This window comes from Pristiophorus japonicus, chromosome 14 (genome assembly GCF_044704955.1).
Source record: "Pristiophorus japonicus isolate sPriJap1 chromosome 14, sPriJap1.hap1, whole genome shotgun sequence".
In the NCBI taxonomy this organism is placed as follows: domain Eukaryota; kingdom Metazoa; phylum Chordata; class Chondrichthyes; family Pristiophoridae; genus Pristiophorus; species Pristiophorus japonicus.
This window is the reverse complement of record NC_091990.1, coordinates 163,366,921-163,382,944: the sequence shown is the minus strand read 5'-3', so window position 1 is coordinate 163,382,944 and position 16,024 is coordinate 163,366,921. Positions and strand designations below refer to the sequence as shown.

At 50.9% G+C, this 16,024-nt stretch overlaps 1 protein-coding gene across 1 annotated transcript in view; it reads right to left on the bottom strand.

The window, feature by feature from the left end:
• The window catches only part of ano9b (anoctamin 9b), a 202,344-nt gene that overhangs the window by 82,918 nt on the left and 103,402 nt on the right, over nt 1-16,024 (bottom strand). Inside the window, exons 10-12 of the mRNA XM_070898654.1 lie at nt 12,194-12,290; nt 11,755-11,815; nt 10,234-10,316 (exon numbers count right to left, since the gene is read on the bottom strand). Of these exons, the coding sequence (XP_070754755.1) occupies nt 10,234-10,316; nt 11,755-11,815; nt 12,194-12,290 (241 nt within the window). The remainder of the gene's footprint in view (nt 1-10,233; nt 10,317-11,754; nt 11,816-12,193; nt 12,291-16,024) is intronic.

The window sequence follows — 16,024 nt, the reverse complement described above, 5'->3', positions numbered from 1 at the left end:
GCCATTCAGCCCTTCGAGCCGGCACCACCATTCAATATAATCATGGCTGATCATGCAACTTCAGTACCCCGTTCCTGCTTTTTCTCCATACCCCTTGATTTCTTTAGCTGTAAGGGCCACATCTACCGTATATACTCGCGTATCATGCGACTTTTGAAGACCTAAATTGTAACCTAAATTTGGGGGGTCGCATGATACACGAGATACAAAATTTGCGGGTGTGAAGTGCTGGCCAAGATTAGGCTGTTAGGCTGTTAAGCAGACCGTATCCACGCTGAATCTCGGCATGCTCCAACAATCCTCTATGTAAAGACATTTCTCTTGGTTTCTCCTCTCACTCTCCATGATGGTTGTAAATCGAATATCCCTGGTTGATATTAGTTCCTCGATACTCATGACCAAATCATTAGTTTATGTGGAAAACAAGCCAAGTTCCTGCAGCACACCACTAACTACATCCTCCCAATGCAAAAAAAAATCCATTTGACTCCTGCTGAAATTCTTCTCTTCAGGGGGAGAGAGTGTCGCGGAGGTCGGGGGGGGAGAGAGAGTCGCGGAGGTCGGGGGGGAGAGAGTCGCGGAGGTCGGGGGGGGAGAGAGTCGCGGAGGTCGGGGGGGGAGAGAGAGTCGCGGAGGTCGGGGGGGAGAGAGAGAGTCGCGGAGGTCGGGGGGGGGAGAGAGAGTCGCGGAGGTCGGGGGGGGAGAGAGAGTCGCGGAGGTCGGGGGGGAGAGTCGCGGAGGTCGGTGGGGGAGAGAGAGTCGCGGAGGTCGGGGGGGGAGAGAGAGTCGCGGAGGTCGGGGGGGAGAGAGAGTCGCGGAGGTCGGGGGGGGACAGAGAGTCGCGGAGGTCGGGGGGGAGAGAGAGTCGCGGAGGTCGGGGGGGGAGAGAGAGTCGCGGAGGTCGGGGGGGGAGAGAGTCGCGGAGGTCGGGGGGGGAGAGAGAGTCGCGGAGGTCGGGGGGAGAGAGAGTCGCGGAGGTCGGGGGGGGAGAGAGAGTCGCGGAGGTCGGGGGGGGAGAGAGAGTCGCGGAGGTCGGGGGGGAGAGAGAGTCGCGGAGGTCGGGGGGGGAGAGAGTCGCGGAGGTCGGGGGGAGAGAGAGTCGCGGAGGTCGGGGGGGGAGAGAGAGTCGCGGAGGTCGGGGGGGAGAGAGAGTCGCGGAGGTCGGGGGGGGGAGAGAGAGTCGCGGAGGTCGGGGGGGGAGAGAGAGTCGCGGAGGTCGGGGGGGAGAGAGAGTCGCGGAGGTCGGGGGGGAGAGAGAGTCGCGGAGGTCGGGGGGGGGAGAGAGAGTTGCGGAGGTCGGGGGGGGGAGAGAGAGTCGCGGAGGTCGGGGGGGGAGAGAGAGTCGCGGAGGTCGGGGGGGAGAGAGAGTCGCGGAGGTCGGGGGGGAGAGAGAGTCGCGGAGGTCGGGGGGGGAGAGAGTCGCGGAGGTCGGGGGGGAGAGAGAGTCGCGGAGGTCGGGGGGGGAGAGAGTGTCGCAGAGGTCGGGGGGGGAGAGAGAGTCGCGGAGGTCGGGGGGGGAGAGAGTCGCGGAGGTCGGGGGGGGGAGAGAGAGTCGCGGAGGTCGGGGGGGGAGAGAGAGTCGCGGAGGTCGGGGGGAGAGAGTCGCGGAGGTCGGGGGGGGAGAGAGAGTCGCGGAGGTCGGGGGGGAGAGAGTGTCGCGGAGGTCGGGGGGGAGAGAGTGTCGCGGAGGTCGGGGGGGAGAGAGTCGCGGAGGTCGGGGGGAGAGAGTGTCGCGGAGGTCGGGGGGGAGAGAGTCGCGGAGGTCGGGGGAGAGAGTCGCGGAGGTCGGGGGGGAGAGAGTCGCGGAGGTCGGGGGAGAGAGTCGCGGAGGTCGGGGGGGGAGAGAGAGTCGCGGAGGTCGGGGGGGAGAGAGAGTCGCGGAGGTCGGGGGAGAGAGTCGCGGAGGTCGGGGGGGGGAGAGAGTCGCGGAGGTCGGGGGAGAGAGAGTCGCGGAGGTCGGGGGGAGAGAGAGTCGCGGAGGTCGGGGGAGAGAGTCGCGGAGGTCGGGGGGGGGAGAGAGTCGCGGAGGTCGGGGGGGAGAGAGTCGCGGAGGTCGGGGGAGAGAGTCGCGGAGGTCGGGGGGGGAGAGAGTCGCGGAGGTCGGGGGGAGAGAGAGTCGCGGAGGTCGGGGGAGAGAGTCGCGGAGGTCGGGGGGGGGAGAGAGTCGCGGAGGTCGGGGGGGAGAGAGTCGCGGAGGTCGGGGGAGAGAGAGTCGCGGAGGTCGGGGGGAGAGAGAGTCGCGGAGGTCGGGGGGGGGAGAGAGAGTCGCGGAGGTCGGGGGGGGGAGAGAGAGTCGCGGAGGTCGGGGGGGAGAGAGTCGCGGAGGTCGGGGGGGGAGAGAGTCGCGGAGGTCGGGGGAGAGAGTCGCGGAGGTCGGGGGGGGGAGAGAGTCGCGGAGGTCGGGGGGGGGAGAGAGAGTCGCGGAGGTCGGGGGGGAGAGAGAGTCGCGGAGGTCGGGGGGGGGAGAGAGTCGCGGAGGTCGGGGGGGGGAGAGAGAGTCGCGGAGGTCGGGGGGGAGAGAGAGTCGCGGAGGTCGGGGGGAGAGAGTCGCGGAGGTCGGGGGGGGAGAGAGAGTCGCGGAGGTCGGGGGGGGAGAGAGTCGCGGAGGTCGGGGGGGAGAGAGTCGCGGAGGTCGGGGGAGAGAGTCGCGGAGGTCGGGGGAGAGAGTCGCGGAGGTCGGGGGGGGGAGAGAGAGTCGCGGAGGTCGGGGGGGGGAGAGAGTCGCGGAGGTCGGGGGGGGAGAGAGAGTCGCGGAGGTCGGGGGGGGGAGAGAGTCGCGGAGGTCGGGGGGGGAGAGAGTCGCGGAGGTCGGGGGGGAGAGAGTCGCGGAGGTCGGGGGGGGGAGAGTGTCGCGGAGGTCGGGGGGAGAGAGAGTCGCGGAGGTCGGGGGGGAGAGAGTGTCGCAGAGGTCGGGGGGGGAGAGAGAGTCGCGGAGGTCGGGGGGGAGAGAGTCGCGGAGGTCGGGGGGGGAGAGAGAGTCGCGGAGGTCGGGGGGGAGAGAGTGTCGCGGAGGTCGGGGGGGAGAGAGAGAGTCACGGAGGTCGGGGGGGGGAGAGTGTCGCGGAGGTCGGGGGGAGAGAGTGTCGCAGAGGTCGGGGGGGGGAGAGTGTCGCAGAGGTCGGGGGGGGAGAGAGAGTCGCGGAGGTCGGGGGGGGGGAGAGAGTCGCGGAGGTCGGGGGGGAGAGTCGCGGAGGTCGGGGGGGGGGAGAGAGTCGCGGAGGTCGGGGGAGAGAGTCGCGGAGGTCGGGGGGAGAGAGTCGCGGAGGTCGGGGGGGAGAGAGAGTCGCGGAGGTCGGGGGGGGGAGAGAGAGTCACGGAGGTCGGGGGGGGAGAGAGAGTCGCGGAGGTCGGGGGGGAGAGAGAGTCGCGGAGGTCGGGGGGAGAGAGTCGCGGAGGTCGGGGGGGGGAGAGAGTCGCGGAGGTCGGGGGGAGAGAGTCGCGGAGGTCGGGGGGGGGGAGAGAGAGTCGCGGAGGTCGGGGGGGGAGAGAGAGTCGCGGAGGTCGGGGGGGGAGAGAGAGTCGCGGAGGTCGGGGGGGGAGAGAGTCGCGGAGGTCGGGGGGGGAGAGAGTCGCGGAGGTCGGGGGGGAGAGAGAGTCGCGGAGGTCGGGGGGGGGAGAGAGTCGCGGAGGTCGGGGGGGAGAGAGTCGCGGAGGTCGGGGGGGGAGAGAGAGTCGCGGAGGTCGGGGGGGGGAGAGAGAGTCGCGGAGGTCGGGGGGGAGAGAGAGTCGCGGAGGTCGGGGGGGGAGAGAGAGTCGCGGAGGTCGGGGGGGGAGAGAGAGAGTCACGGAGGTCGGGGGGGGGAGAGAGAGTCGCGGAGGTCGGGGGGGGAGAGAGTCGCGGAGGTCGGGGGGGAGAGAGTCGCGGAGGTCGGGGGGGGAGAGAGAGTCGCGGAGGTCGGGGGGGGGAGAGAGAGAGTCACGGAGGTCGGAGGGGGGGGAGGAAAGAGACCGGACCGAAGATTCACAGCAGAATCCACTCGATGTTTCATGTTAAGGTCTGAATTCGATCTCAAAAAAGTGACTCGCATGATACATGAGATATCTGGTAAAATCATGTTTTGGGGACGAAAATGTAGGGGTCGCATGATACGCGAGATCGCAGGATACGCGAGATCGCAGGATACGCGAGTATATACGGTAGCTCCCTTTTGAATATAGCTAATGAACTGGCCTCAACAACTTTCCGTGGTAGTGAATTCCACAGGTTCACAATTCTCTGAGAGAAGAATTTTCTCCTCATCTCGGTCCTAAATGGCTTACCCCTTATCCCCTGGTTCTGGACTTCCCCAACATCGGGAACATTCTTCCTGTATCTAACCTGTCCAACCCAGTCAGAATTTTATATGTTTCTATGAGATCTCCTCTCATTCTTCTAAATTCCAGTGAATATAAGCCTAGTCGATCCAATCTTTCTTCATATGTCAGTTCTGCCATCCCGGGAATCAGTCTGATGAACCTTCGCTGCACTCCCTCAATAGCAAGAATGTCCTTCCTCAGATTAGGTGACCAAAACTGTACACAATATTCAATGTGTTGCCTCATCAAGGCCTTGTTCAACTACAGTAAGACCTCCCTGCTCTTATATTCAAATCCTCTCGCTATGAAGGCCAACATGCCATTTGCCTTCTTCACCGCCTGCTGTACCTGCATGCCAACTTTCAATGACTGATGTACCATGACACCTAGGTCTCGTTGCACTTCCCCTTTTCCTAATCTGTCACCATTCAAATAATATTCTGCCTTCCTGTTTTTGCCATCAAAGTGGATAACCTCACATTTATCTACATTATACCGCATCTGCCATGCATTTGCCCACTCACCTAACCTGTCCAATTCACCCTGCAGCCTCTGAGCATCCTCCTCACAGCTCACACCGCCACCCAGCTTAGCGCCATCTGCAAACTTGGAGATATTACATTCAATTCCTTCGTCGAAATCATTAATGTATATTGTAAATAGCTGGTGTTCCAGCACTGAATCTTGCGGTACCCCACTAGTCACTGCCTGCCATTCTTAAAAGGATCCATTTATTCCTACTCTTTGCTTCCTGTCTGCCAACCAGTTCTCTATCCACGTCAATACATTACCCCCAATACCATGTGCTTTAATTTTGCACACTAATCTCTTGTGTGGGACCTTGTCAAAAGCCTTTTGAAAGTCCAAATACACCACATCCACTGGTTCTCTTTTGTCCATTCTACTCAAAAAATTCTTGGAGATTTGTCAAGCATGATTTCCCTTCATAAATCCATGCTGACTTGGACCGATCCTGTCACTGCTTTCCAAATGCACCGCTATTACATCTTTAATAATTGATTCCAACATTTTCCCCACCACCGATGTCAGGCTAACCAGTTTATAATTCCTGTTTTCTCTCTCCCACCTTTTTTTAAAAGTGGGGTTACGTTAGCTACCCTTCAATCCATAGGAACTGATCCAGAGTCTATAAAATGTTGGAAATGTTGTACAGCTGTAGCAGGACTTCCCTGCTTTTATACTCCATCCTTCTTGCAATAGTGATTGTTTTAATTTCCTCCCTCCCTATAGCCCTTTGAATATCTATTATTGGGATGTTTTTAGTGTCTTCTACCGTGAAGACCGATACAAAATATTTGTTCAAAATGTCCGCCATTTCCCTGTTCCCCATTATTAATTCCCCAGTCTCATCCTCTTAAGGGACCAACATTTACTTTAGCTAATCTCTTCCTTTTTATATACCTGTAGAAGATCTTACTATCTGTTTTTATATTTCTTGCAAGTTTACTCTCATGCTCTATCTTCCCTCTCTATAATTCTTTTACTTGTCCTTTGCTGATTTAAAAAAATTTCCCAATCCTCTGGCCTAATCTTGGCAACTTTGTGTGCCATTTTTTTCAATTTGATACCATCCCTTACTTCCTTAGGTAACCATGGATGGTTTTGCCTTCTCTTAAAGTCTTTCCGTCTCACTGGAATATATTTTTGTTGAGAGTTATGAAATATCTCCTTAAACGGCGACCACTGTATCAACCGTTTTACACTTTAATCTATTTTCCAGTACACTGTAGCCAATTCTGCCTTCATACTTGTGTAATCACCTTCATTTAAGATCGGGACACTGGTTTGAGATCCAACTTTTTCACACTCCAGCTGAATTTGAAATTCAATCATGCTGTGGTCACTCTTTCCGAGAAGATCCTTTACTATGGGATCATTTATTAATCCTGTCTCATTACACAGTACCAAATAGAAACATAGAAAATAGGTGCAGGAGTAGGCCATTCGGCCCCTAGAGCCTGCACCGCCATTCAATAAGATCATGGCTGATCATTCCCTCAGTACCCCTTTCCTGCTTTCTCTCCAAACCCCTTGATCTCTTTAGCCGTAAGGGCCATATCTAACTCCCGCTTGAATATATCCAATGAACTGGCATCAACAACTCTCTGCGGCAGGGAATTCCACAGGTTAACAACTCTCTGAATGAAGAAGTTTCTCCCCATCTCAGTCCTAAATGGCCTACCCCTTATCCTAAGACTATGTCCCCTGGTTCTGGACTTTCCCAACATCGGGAACATTCTTCCTGCATCTAACCAGTCCAGTCCCATCAGAATCTTATACGTTTCTATGAGATCCCCTCTCATCATTAGCCTGATGTGGAATCGGTATGAGTGGAGCTGCGGAATACCAAATGGCAGAAAACGCTAGTGGGAGTTGTGTACAGACCACCAAACGGTAGTAGTGGGGACAGCATCAAACAAGAAATAAGGGATGTGTGCAATAAAGGTACAGCAGTTAACATGGGCGACTTTAATCTACATATTGATTGGGCTAACCAAACTGGTAGCAATGCGGTGGAGGAGGATTTCCTGGAGTGTATTAGGGATGGTTTTCTAGACCAATATGTCGAGGAACCAACTAGAGAGCTGGCCACCCTAGACTGGGTGATGTGTAATGAGAAGGGACTAATTAGCAATCTTGTTGTGCGAGGCCCTTTTGGGAAGAGTGACCATATTATGGTAGAATTCGTTATTAAGATGGAGAGTGACAGTTAATTCGGAAACTAGGGTCCTGAACTTAAGGAAAGGTAACTTCGACGGTATGAGGCGTGAATTGGCTAGAATAGACTGGCAAAGGATACTTAAAGGGTTGACGGTGGATAAGCAATGGCAAACATTTAAAGATCACATGGATGAACTTCAGCAATTGTACATCCCTGTCTGGAGTAAAAATAAAACGGGGAAGGTGGCTCAACGTGGCAAACAAGGGAAATTAAGGATAGTGTTAAAACCAAGGAAGAGGCATATAAATTGGCTAGAAAAAGCAACAAACCTGAGGACTGGGAGAAATTTAGAATTCAACAGAGGAGGACTAAGGGTTTAATTAAGAGGGGGAAAATAGATTACAAGAGGAAGCTTGCAGGGTACAGAAAAACTGACTGCAAAAGCTTCTATAAATATGCGAAGAGAAAAAGATTAGTGAAGACAAACATAGGTCCCTTGCAGTTGGATTCAGGTGAATTTATAATGGGGAACAAAGAAATGGCAGACCAATTGAACAAATACTTTGGTTCTGTCTTCACGAAGGAAGACACAAATAACCTTCCGGATGTATTAGGGGACAGTGGGTCTAGTGAGAAGGAGGAACTGAAGGATATCCTTATTAGGCGGGAAATTGTGTTAGGGAAATTGATGGGATTGAAGGCCAATAAATCCCCGGGGCCTGATTGTCTGCATCCCAGAGTATTTAAGGAAGTGGCCCTCGAAATAGTGGAAGCATTGGTGATCATTTTCCAACAGTTTATCGACTCTGGATCAGCTCTGGAGGGTAGCTAATGTAACACCACTTTTGAAAAAAGGAGGGAGAGAGAAAACGGGTAATTATAGATCGGTTAGCCTGACATCAGTAGTAGGGAAAATGTTGGAATCAATCAATAAGAATGAAATAGCAGCGCATTTGGAAAGCAGTGACAGGATCGGTCCAAGTCAGCATGGATTTATGAAAGGGAAATCATGCTTGACGAATCTTCTGGAATTTTTTGAGGATGTAACTAACAGTGTGGACAAGGGAGAACCAGTGGATGTGGTGTATTTGGACTTTCAAAAGGCTTTTGACAAGGTCCCGCACAAGAGATTGATGTGCAAAATCAAAGCACATGGTATTGGGGGTAATGTACTGACGTGGATAGAGAACTTGTTGGCAGACAGGAAGCAGAGAGTCGGGATAAACGAGTCCTTTTCAGAATGGCAGGCAGTGACTAGTGGAGTGCCGCAGGGCTCAGTTCTGGGACCCCAGCTATTTACAATATACATTAACGATTTAGATGAAGGAATTGAGTGTAATATCTCCAAGTTTGCAGATGACACTAAGCTGGGTGGCGGTGTGAGCTGTGAGGAGGACGCTAAGAGGCTGCAGGGTGGCTTGGACAGGTTAGGTGAGTGGGCAAATGTATGGCAGATGCAGTATAATGTGGATAAATGTGAAGTTATCCATTTTGGAGGCAAAAACACAAAGGCAGAATATTATCGGAATGGCGGCAGATTAGGAAAAGTGGAGGTGCAGCGAGACCTGGGTGTCATGGTTCATCAGTCATTGAAAGTTGGCATGCAGGTACAGCAGGCGGTGAAGAAGGCAAATGGTATGTTGGCCTTCATAGCTTGGGGATTTGAGTATAGGAGCAGGGAGGTCTTACTGCAGTTGTACAGGGCCTTGGTGAGGCCTCACCTGGAATATTGTGTTCAGTTTTGATCTCCTAATCTGAGGAAGGATGTTCTTGCTATTGAGGAAGTGCAGCAAAGGTTCACCAGACTGATTCCCGGAATGGAAGGACTGACATATGAGGAGAGACTGGATCGACTGGGCCTGTATTCACTGGAGTTTAGAAGGATGAGAGGGGATCTCATAGAAACATATAAAATTCTGACGGGACTGGACAGGTTAAATGCAGGAAGAATGTTCCCGATGTTGGGGAAGTCCAGAACCAGGGGACACAATCTAAGGATAAGGGGTAAGCCATTTAGGACCGAGATGAGGAGAAACTTCTTCATTCAGAGAATTGTTAATCTGTGGAATTCTCTACCGCAGAGAGTTGTTGATGCCAGTTCATTGGATATATTCAAGAGGGAGTTAGATATGGCCCTTACAGCGAAAGGGATCAAGGGGTATGGAGAGAAAGCAGGAAAGGGATACTGAGGTGAATGATCGGCCATGATCTAACTGAATGGTGGTGCAGGCTCGAATAGCCGAATGGCCTACTCCTGCACCTATTTTCTATGGTATCAGGGCACTTAGAAAATCATAACATGGTTAGACAAAGTCAACATGATTTTATGAAAGGGAAATTATGTTTGACTAATTTATGTGAGTTTTTTGAGGATGTAACTAGCAGGGTAGATAAAGGGGAACCAGTGGACGTAGTATATTTGGCTTTCCAAAAGGCATTTGATAAGATGCCACATAAAAGATTATTACACAACATAAGGGCTCGTGGGATTGGAGGCAATGTATTAGCATGGATAGAGGATTGATTAACGGACAGAAAACTGAGAGTAGGGCTAAACAGGTTTTTTTCAGGTTGGCAGGCTGTAACTAGTGGGGTGCCACAAGAATCAATGCTGGGGCCTCAGCTATTTACAATCTATATTAATGACCTAGATGAAGGGACCGAGTGTAATATATCTAAGTTTTCTGACGATACAAAGCTAGGTGGGACAACACAAAGGTGTGAGGAGAACATAAAGCATTTGGAACTCTCTTCTGCAAACGGCAATTGATGCTAAATCAATTGTTAATCTCAATCTGAGATTAATAGCTTTTGTTAACCAAAGGTATTTAAGGAAAAGGCAGGTAAATGGAGTTAGGTTGCAGATCAGCCACGATCTCATTGAATGGCGTAACAGGCTCGATGGGCTAAATGGCCTTCTCCTGTTCCTAGACTTAACTTTCTATAGCGAGTTTAATGGGCAATTAATGTGCAAATCCAGCAAGTTCTTAAAATAATGGGGATGCTTAGGGTCGAGATGCTGTTTGTCCGAGCCAAATGCCAGAGCGGCATAAATCGATCAGTAACACTAGAGATTCACAACTCATGCCAAATCTCATCATCCCCTGAATTTGCTGGTCGATTTGCATATTAATACCAGCCTATGTCATTAACACGCCGTTATTTTTCTAGCAAGATCAGGCCCAATATTGTAATCTCAACAGCTCTCAAAACAACAATCTAAAGTTAGTGATTAAATCATTTAAGGTTTTTACCTCGTCCTCGTCCCAGTGGCACAAATCCCAGGAGCAGACAGCTTTCGCTCGGGCTCGTTTCCACAGCTCCAAAAATACAGTGGCTACATTTTGAAAGAGAAATATTCACTAAAGTAATTAATGTTTAATTGGTTAATAACCATGGCACATTATTATGTGTAAACAGAAAAATCAGTATAAACTATATGCAAGTGGGCTGAATACTAGATTATGAGCTTTCCCAATACTAAAGTAGTGGAGCAGTGAGCCAAACAGACCAGGAAAACCCCAGCTGTGATCCCTGGTCTGTACAGAGTGAGCTAACTGCAATTCATCTTCATAGGCAGTCCCTCGGAATCAAGAGTCAAGACTCTGTCACAGGTGGGACAGATAGTCGTTGAGGGAAGGGGTGGGTGGGACTAGTTTGCCACACGCTCTTTCTGCTGCCTGCGCTTGATTTCTGCATGCTCTCGGTGTTGACTCGAGATGCTCAGCGCCCTCTCGGAAGCACTTCCTCCACTTAGGGCGGTCTTGGGCCAGAGACTCCCAGGTGTCAGTGGAGATGTTGCACTTTATCAGGGAGGCTTTGAGGATGTCCTTGTAGCGTTTCCGCTGCCCACCTTTGGCTCGTTTGCAGTGAAGGAGCTCCGAGTAGAGCACTTGCTTTGGGAGTCTCGTGTCTGGCATACGAACTATGTGGCCTGCTCAGCGGAGCCGATCGAGTGTGGTCAGTGCTTCAGTGCTGGGGATGTTAGCCTGGATGAGGACGCTGATGTTGGCGCGCCTGTCCTCCCAGGGGATTTGCAGGATCTTGCGGAGACATCGTTGGTGATACTTCTCCAGCAATTGGAATGCTACAATGTGTCCTCGGCTAGCGAGGGAAAGATCAGCATGAGTTCCCACTCCAGATTGCTGGCCATTGATCCCTATTGGACACTATGCATGTGTTCTTGTCGGATGAGGGCAGGATCAGGCTTAGCTGTGATGCCCCCCAAAACTGAATGACCTGCTAATATTCACTGTTCAGGCTTACACATGAGAGGCTGGCTATTTGGGTAAGTTTTGTTAAACTGCCACAGCCTGTAAAACCATACCATCAATAGAAGTCACTGCCTTCAGAAGTGGGAAGAAAATCGTGTTATATTATAATTCAGATATTTCCAATGCAGTTACCACTGTAATGTGCATTAAATTCACTTATGGTGCTATACTTGGTCATACTTTGGTGTTGTCATCCATAATACGCTTATCGGTCATGGATTGCCTTTTGAATTTAATACCTGGATTGTTATGTATGTAACTATGTAATACTTGCCACCAGAAGGCGCGACTGTTGGAGTCCTAATGGTCACCTACACCCACGTGCAGGGCCAGTATAAAAGGTTGGCTGCCATGTTGCTCAGGCACTCTGGAGTTGTAATAAAGACTAAGGTCACACTAAGTTTAGCTCACAGCCTTGTGGAGTTCTTCTACATATAACATGGATTAAACTTGTTTTTAAAATAAAGTGAAAGCCAACATTGAAGTGAGGGGAATACATACCCCAGATTGCCATGAACATAGCAAAAAGAACTGTTACTTCATGGTCAAATAGGTGCGTGACCTGCAGGAATACAACGAAAAAGGTTTGCTCACCAGAACTGTTCACATGTCACAGAATGCATAAAACATCTTACCCCTTAAATCCTTAGCCATAAATTTTCTCTTTGCATGTGACTGTAATGAACCAGTGGCATACAACACAGAAACGAGCTAACATTTAGAGATGAGGTACTGGATTCCTCAGCAAAAACAGGGGTATATTTCCAACTTACTGCTCGGCAATGGGAAATTAATGGAAATGAAAATCGAGTGGTTGCTATAATATGCGGCTGACCTGCCCAGCCGACAAGTTGAAAATTATCCCATCTGGAAACGCCAATGAGTATTTCTGTCTCCCTAACAGTGTCCCCCACTGTCTTGCTTGTGTGATGTATTGTACCTTAGCATAGGTGCATGTCTCATTGAGCCTCCAGTATGGACAACGCTTATCACACAGTGGGCACATGATAATTCTCGAAGCATTGCAGATCTCCTTACTGAGGTTCGTGGAAAGAAAAGAGAGCCAATTAAAGCCGTGCATTACTCAACAAGAAATATGCTCAGAACAGACAGATCTTAGATCATGCAGCTGGCTCATTGCTGACTCAAGAAAATCCCATTCCATTCCTGCAACACCTAAAAGCCTAGATCAGTGGTACTCATAATCCAGGCTGCGAGCCACCTCGAGCTTCTTTCCTTGCACCCGAGGCTCTGAGAAAAGCTGCTGCTCCATGTGTTTCTGGACCATCATTCATGGCTCATCCCATAAATAGCATGACCACCCAAAGATTTTGAAGAGAGCAGTCTAATTCATCCCTGAGCAGCAATATTTGAAAACGGAACAAACAAAGTCCACACACTTTTAGGGGTTGCTATGTTGATGAGGAACAGGAACTCTGGCTGATTTTTCTCTCCTTTGGCCAGGAAGTTGAGGCCAATTGTGGCTTCCCGATTACTATACTGGCTAAGAACAAATCAATTTTATTGAACAAACATCCTGAACACATTGAGAGTGAGATAAGGTGAATGAAGTGGGCAATTAGCACTACATTTATAAAATTAAAAAGCTAGTGAATCTAGGGAGTTCCAGGGCCAGATAAAGGGCCCGAGAGTCGGGAGGAGCTGCGGGAGTGGGAATTTCAGGCCCAGATAAAGGGCCCGAGAGTCGGAGCAGCCAGCTGGTGCAGGGACAAAAAGTTTTTTAAAAATCGAAAATCGAAGTGTGACATCACAGCCAAGCGGGTGATTGGCTGGTGGATTGGTGAGTATTTTTCTTTTTCTTTTCAGGAGGAAACCTTTGGCATTGTTGTAAGTAGGAACTGCAAGTAAATATATGTGATCTTTATTATCTAAGGAGACCTAGATAATTAAATCGGCTGTTTGCTAAGTAGCAGCTGGGTGTGTTCTGCTAAGGTTTAGAGTTGAGTTCTACTCGATAGTTGCAAGTGTGACTAGAGGGATGGCAGGGCAGCTCAGTCCCATGGATTGCACATCCTGCGGCATGTGGGAAGTCTCAGATGCTTCGCGCAGCCGGGCCGACCATGTGTGCAGGTGTCTCCAGCTGCACCAACTCGAGCTTCATGTTTTGGAGCTTGGGCGACAGCTGAGGTCACAGCGGTGCATCCATGAGACTGAAAGCAATATGGATAGCATGTTTCAAGCGGCGGTCACCCCGCAGCTTAAGAGTGTGCAGGCAGAGGGGGAGTGGGTGACCGCCAGACAGAAGAGGAAGACGAGGCAAGTAGGGCAGGAGTCCCCCGAGTCCATCTCGCTCTCCAACCGGTACTCTGTTCTGAGTATCGGTGGGGGCGATGGTGGCTGTGGGGAGTGCAGCCAGAGCCAAGTCCATAGCACCACGGGTGGCTCAGCTGCACAGGGGGGGGGGGGAGCAAGAAGAATGGAAGAGCTATAGTGGTAGGGGATTCAATAGTCAGGGGAGCAGGCAGACGTTTCTGCGGCCGCAGACGTGACTGCAGAATGGTATGTTGCCTCTCTGGTGCCAGGGTCACTAAGCGGCTGCAGGGCATTCTGGGGGGAGAGGGTAAACAGCCAGAGGTCATGGTCCACATCGGTGCCAATGACATAGGTAGGAAGAGGGATGAGGTCCTGCATACAGAGCTTAGGGAGCTAGGAGAGAGATTAAAAAGCAGGACCTCAAAGGTAGTAATCTCCGGTTTACTCCCAGTACCACAAGCAAGTGAGTACAGAAATAGGAGGATAGAGCAGATGAATACATGGCTGGAGAGATGGTGCAGGCGGGAGGGCTTTAGTTTCCTGAGGCATGGGGACCGGTTCTGGGGGAGGTGGGATCTGTACAAGCCAGACGGGTTGCACCTCAACAGAGCAGGGACCAATATCCTCGCGGTGGGGGGTGGCGTTTGCTAGTCCTGTTGGGAAGGGTTTAAACTAGCTTGGCAGGGGGATGGGAACCTGAAAATAGATTCAGTACGGAGGGGAGTAAAGCTGGAATTAGAAAGCAAAATAAAGAAAGTGAGTTTGAAGGAGAGAGAAACAAGCAGGAAAAAAAGGTAAAAAAACAAACTTAAAGGCACTTTGTCTAAATGCACGTAGTATTTACATAGAAACATAGGAATTATGTGCAGGAGCAGGTCATTCGGCCCTTCGAGCCTGCACCGCCATTCAATAAGATCATGGCTGATCATTCAACCTCAGTACCCCTTTCCTGCTTTCTCTTCATACCCCTTGATCCCTTTGGCCGTAAGGGCCATATCTAACTCCCTTTTAAATATACCTAACGAACTGGCCTCAACAACTTTCTGCAGTAGAGAATTCCACAGCTTAACCACTCTCTGAGTGAAGAAGTTTCTCCTCATCTCGGTCCTAAATGGCTTACCCCTTATTCTTAGACTGTGACCCCTGGTTCTGGAACTCCCCAACATTGGGAACATTCTTCCTGCCTCGAACCTGTCCAGTCCCATCAGAATTTTATATGTTTCTATGAGATCCCCTCTCATTCTTTTAAACTCCAGTGGATACAAGCCCAGTTGATCCAGTCTCTCCTCATATGTCAGTCCTGCCATCCCGGGAGTCAATCTGGTGAACCTTCGCTGTACTCCCTCAATAGCAAGAATGTCCTTCCTCAGTATAGGAGACCAAAACTGAACACAATATTCCAGGTGTGGCCTCACCAAGGCCCTGTACAACTGCAGTAAGACCTCCCTGCTCCTATACTCAAATCCTCTCGCTATGAAGGCCAACATGCCATTTGCCGCCTTCACCGCCTGCTGTACCTCCATGCGAAACTTCAATGACTGATGTACCATGACACCCAGGTCTCGTTGCACCTCCCCTTTTCCTAATCTGTCACCATTCATATAATATTCTGTCTTCCTGTTTTTGCCACCTTTTGCCACTTGGGGAAGAGTGACCATAATATGGTGGAATTCTGCATTAGGATGGAGAATGAAACAGTTAATTCAGAGACCATGGTCCATAACTTAAAGAAGGGTAACTTTGAAGGTATGAGGCGTGAATTGGCTAGGATAGATTGGCGAATGATACTTAAGGGGTTGACTGTGGATGGGCAATGGCAGACATTTAGAGACCGCATGGATGAACTACAACAATTGTACATTCCTGTCTGGCGTAAAAATAAAAAAGGGAAGGTGGCTCAACCGTGGCTATCAAGGGAAATCAGGGATAGTATTAAAGCCAAGGAAGTGGCATACAAATTGGCCAGAAATAGCAGCGAACCCGGGGACTGGGAGAAATTTAGAACTCAGCAGACGAGGACAAAGGGTTTGATTAGGGCAGGGAACATGGAGTATGAGAAGAAGCTTGCAGAGAACATTAAGACGGATTGCAAAAGTTTCTATAGATATGTAAAGAGAAAAAGGTTAGTAAAGACAAACGTAGGTCCCCTGCAGTCAGAATCAGGGGAAGTCATAACGGGGAACAAAGAAATGGCAGACCAATTGAACAAGTACTTTGGTTCGGTATTCACTAAGGAGGACACAAACAACCTTCCGGATATAAAAGGGGTCAGAGGGTCTAGTAAAGAGGAGGAACTGAGGGTAATCTTTATTAGTCGGGAAATTGTGTTGGGGAAATTGATGGGATTGAAGGCTGATAAATCCCCAGGGCCTGATCGACTGCATCCCAGAGTACTTAAGGAGGTGGCCTTGGAAATAGCGGATGCATTAACAGTCATTTTCCAACATTCCATTGATTCTGGATCAGTTCCTATCGAGTGGAGGGTAGCCAATGTAAC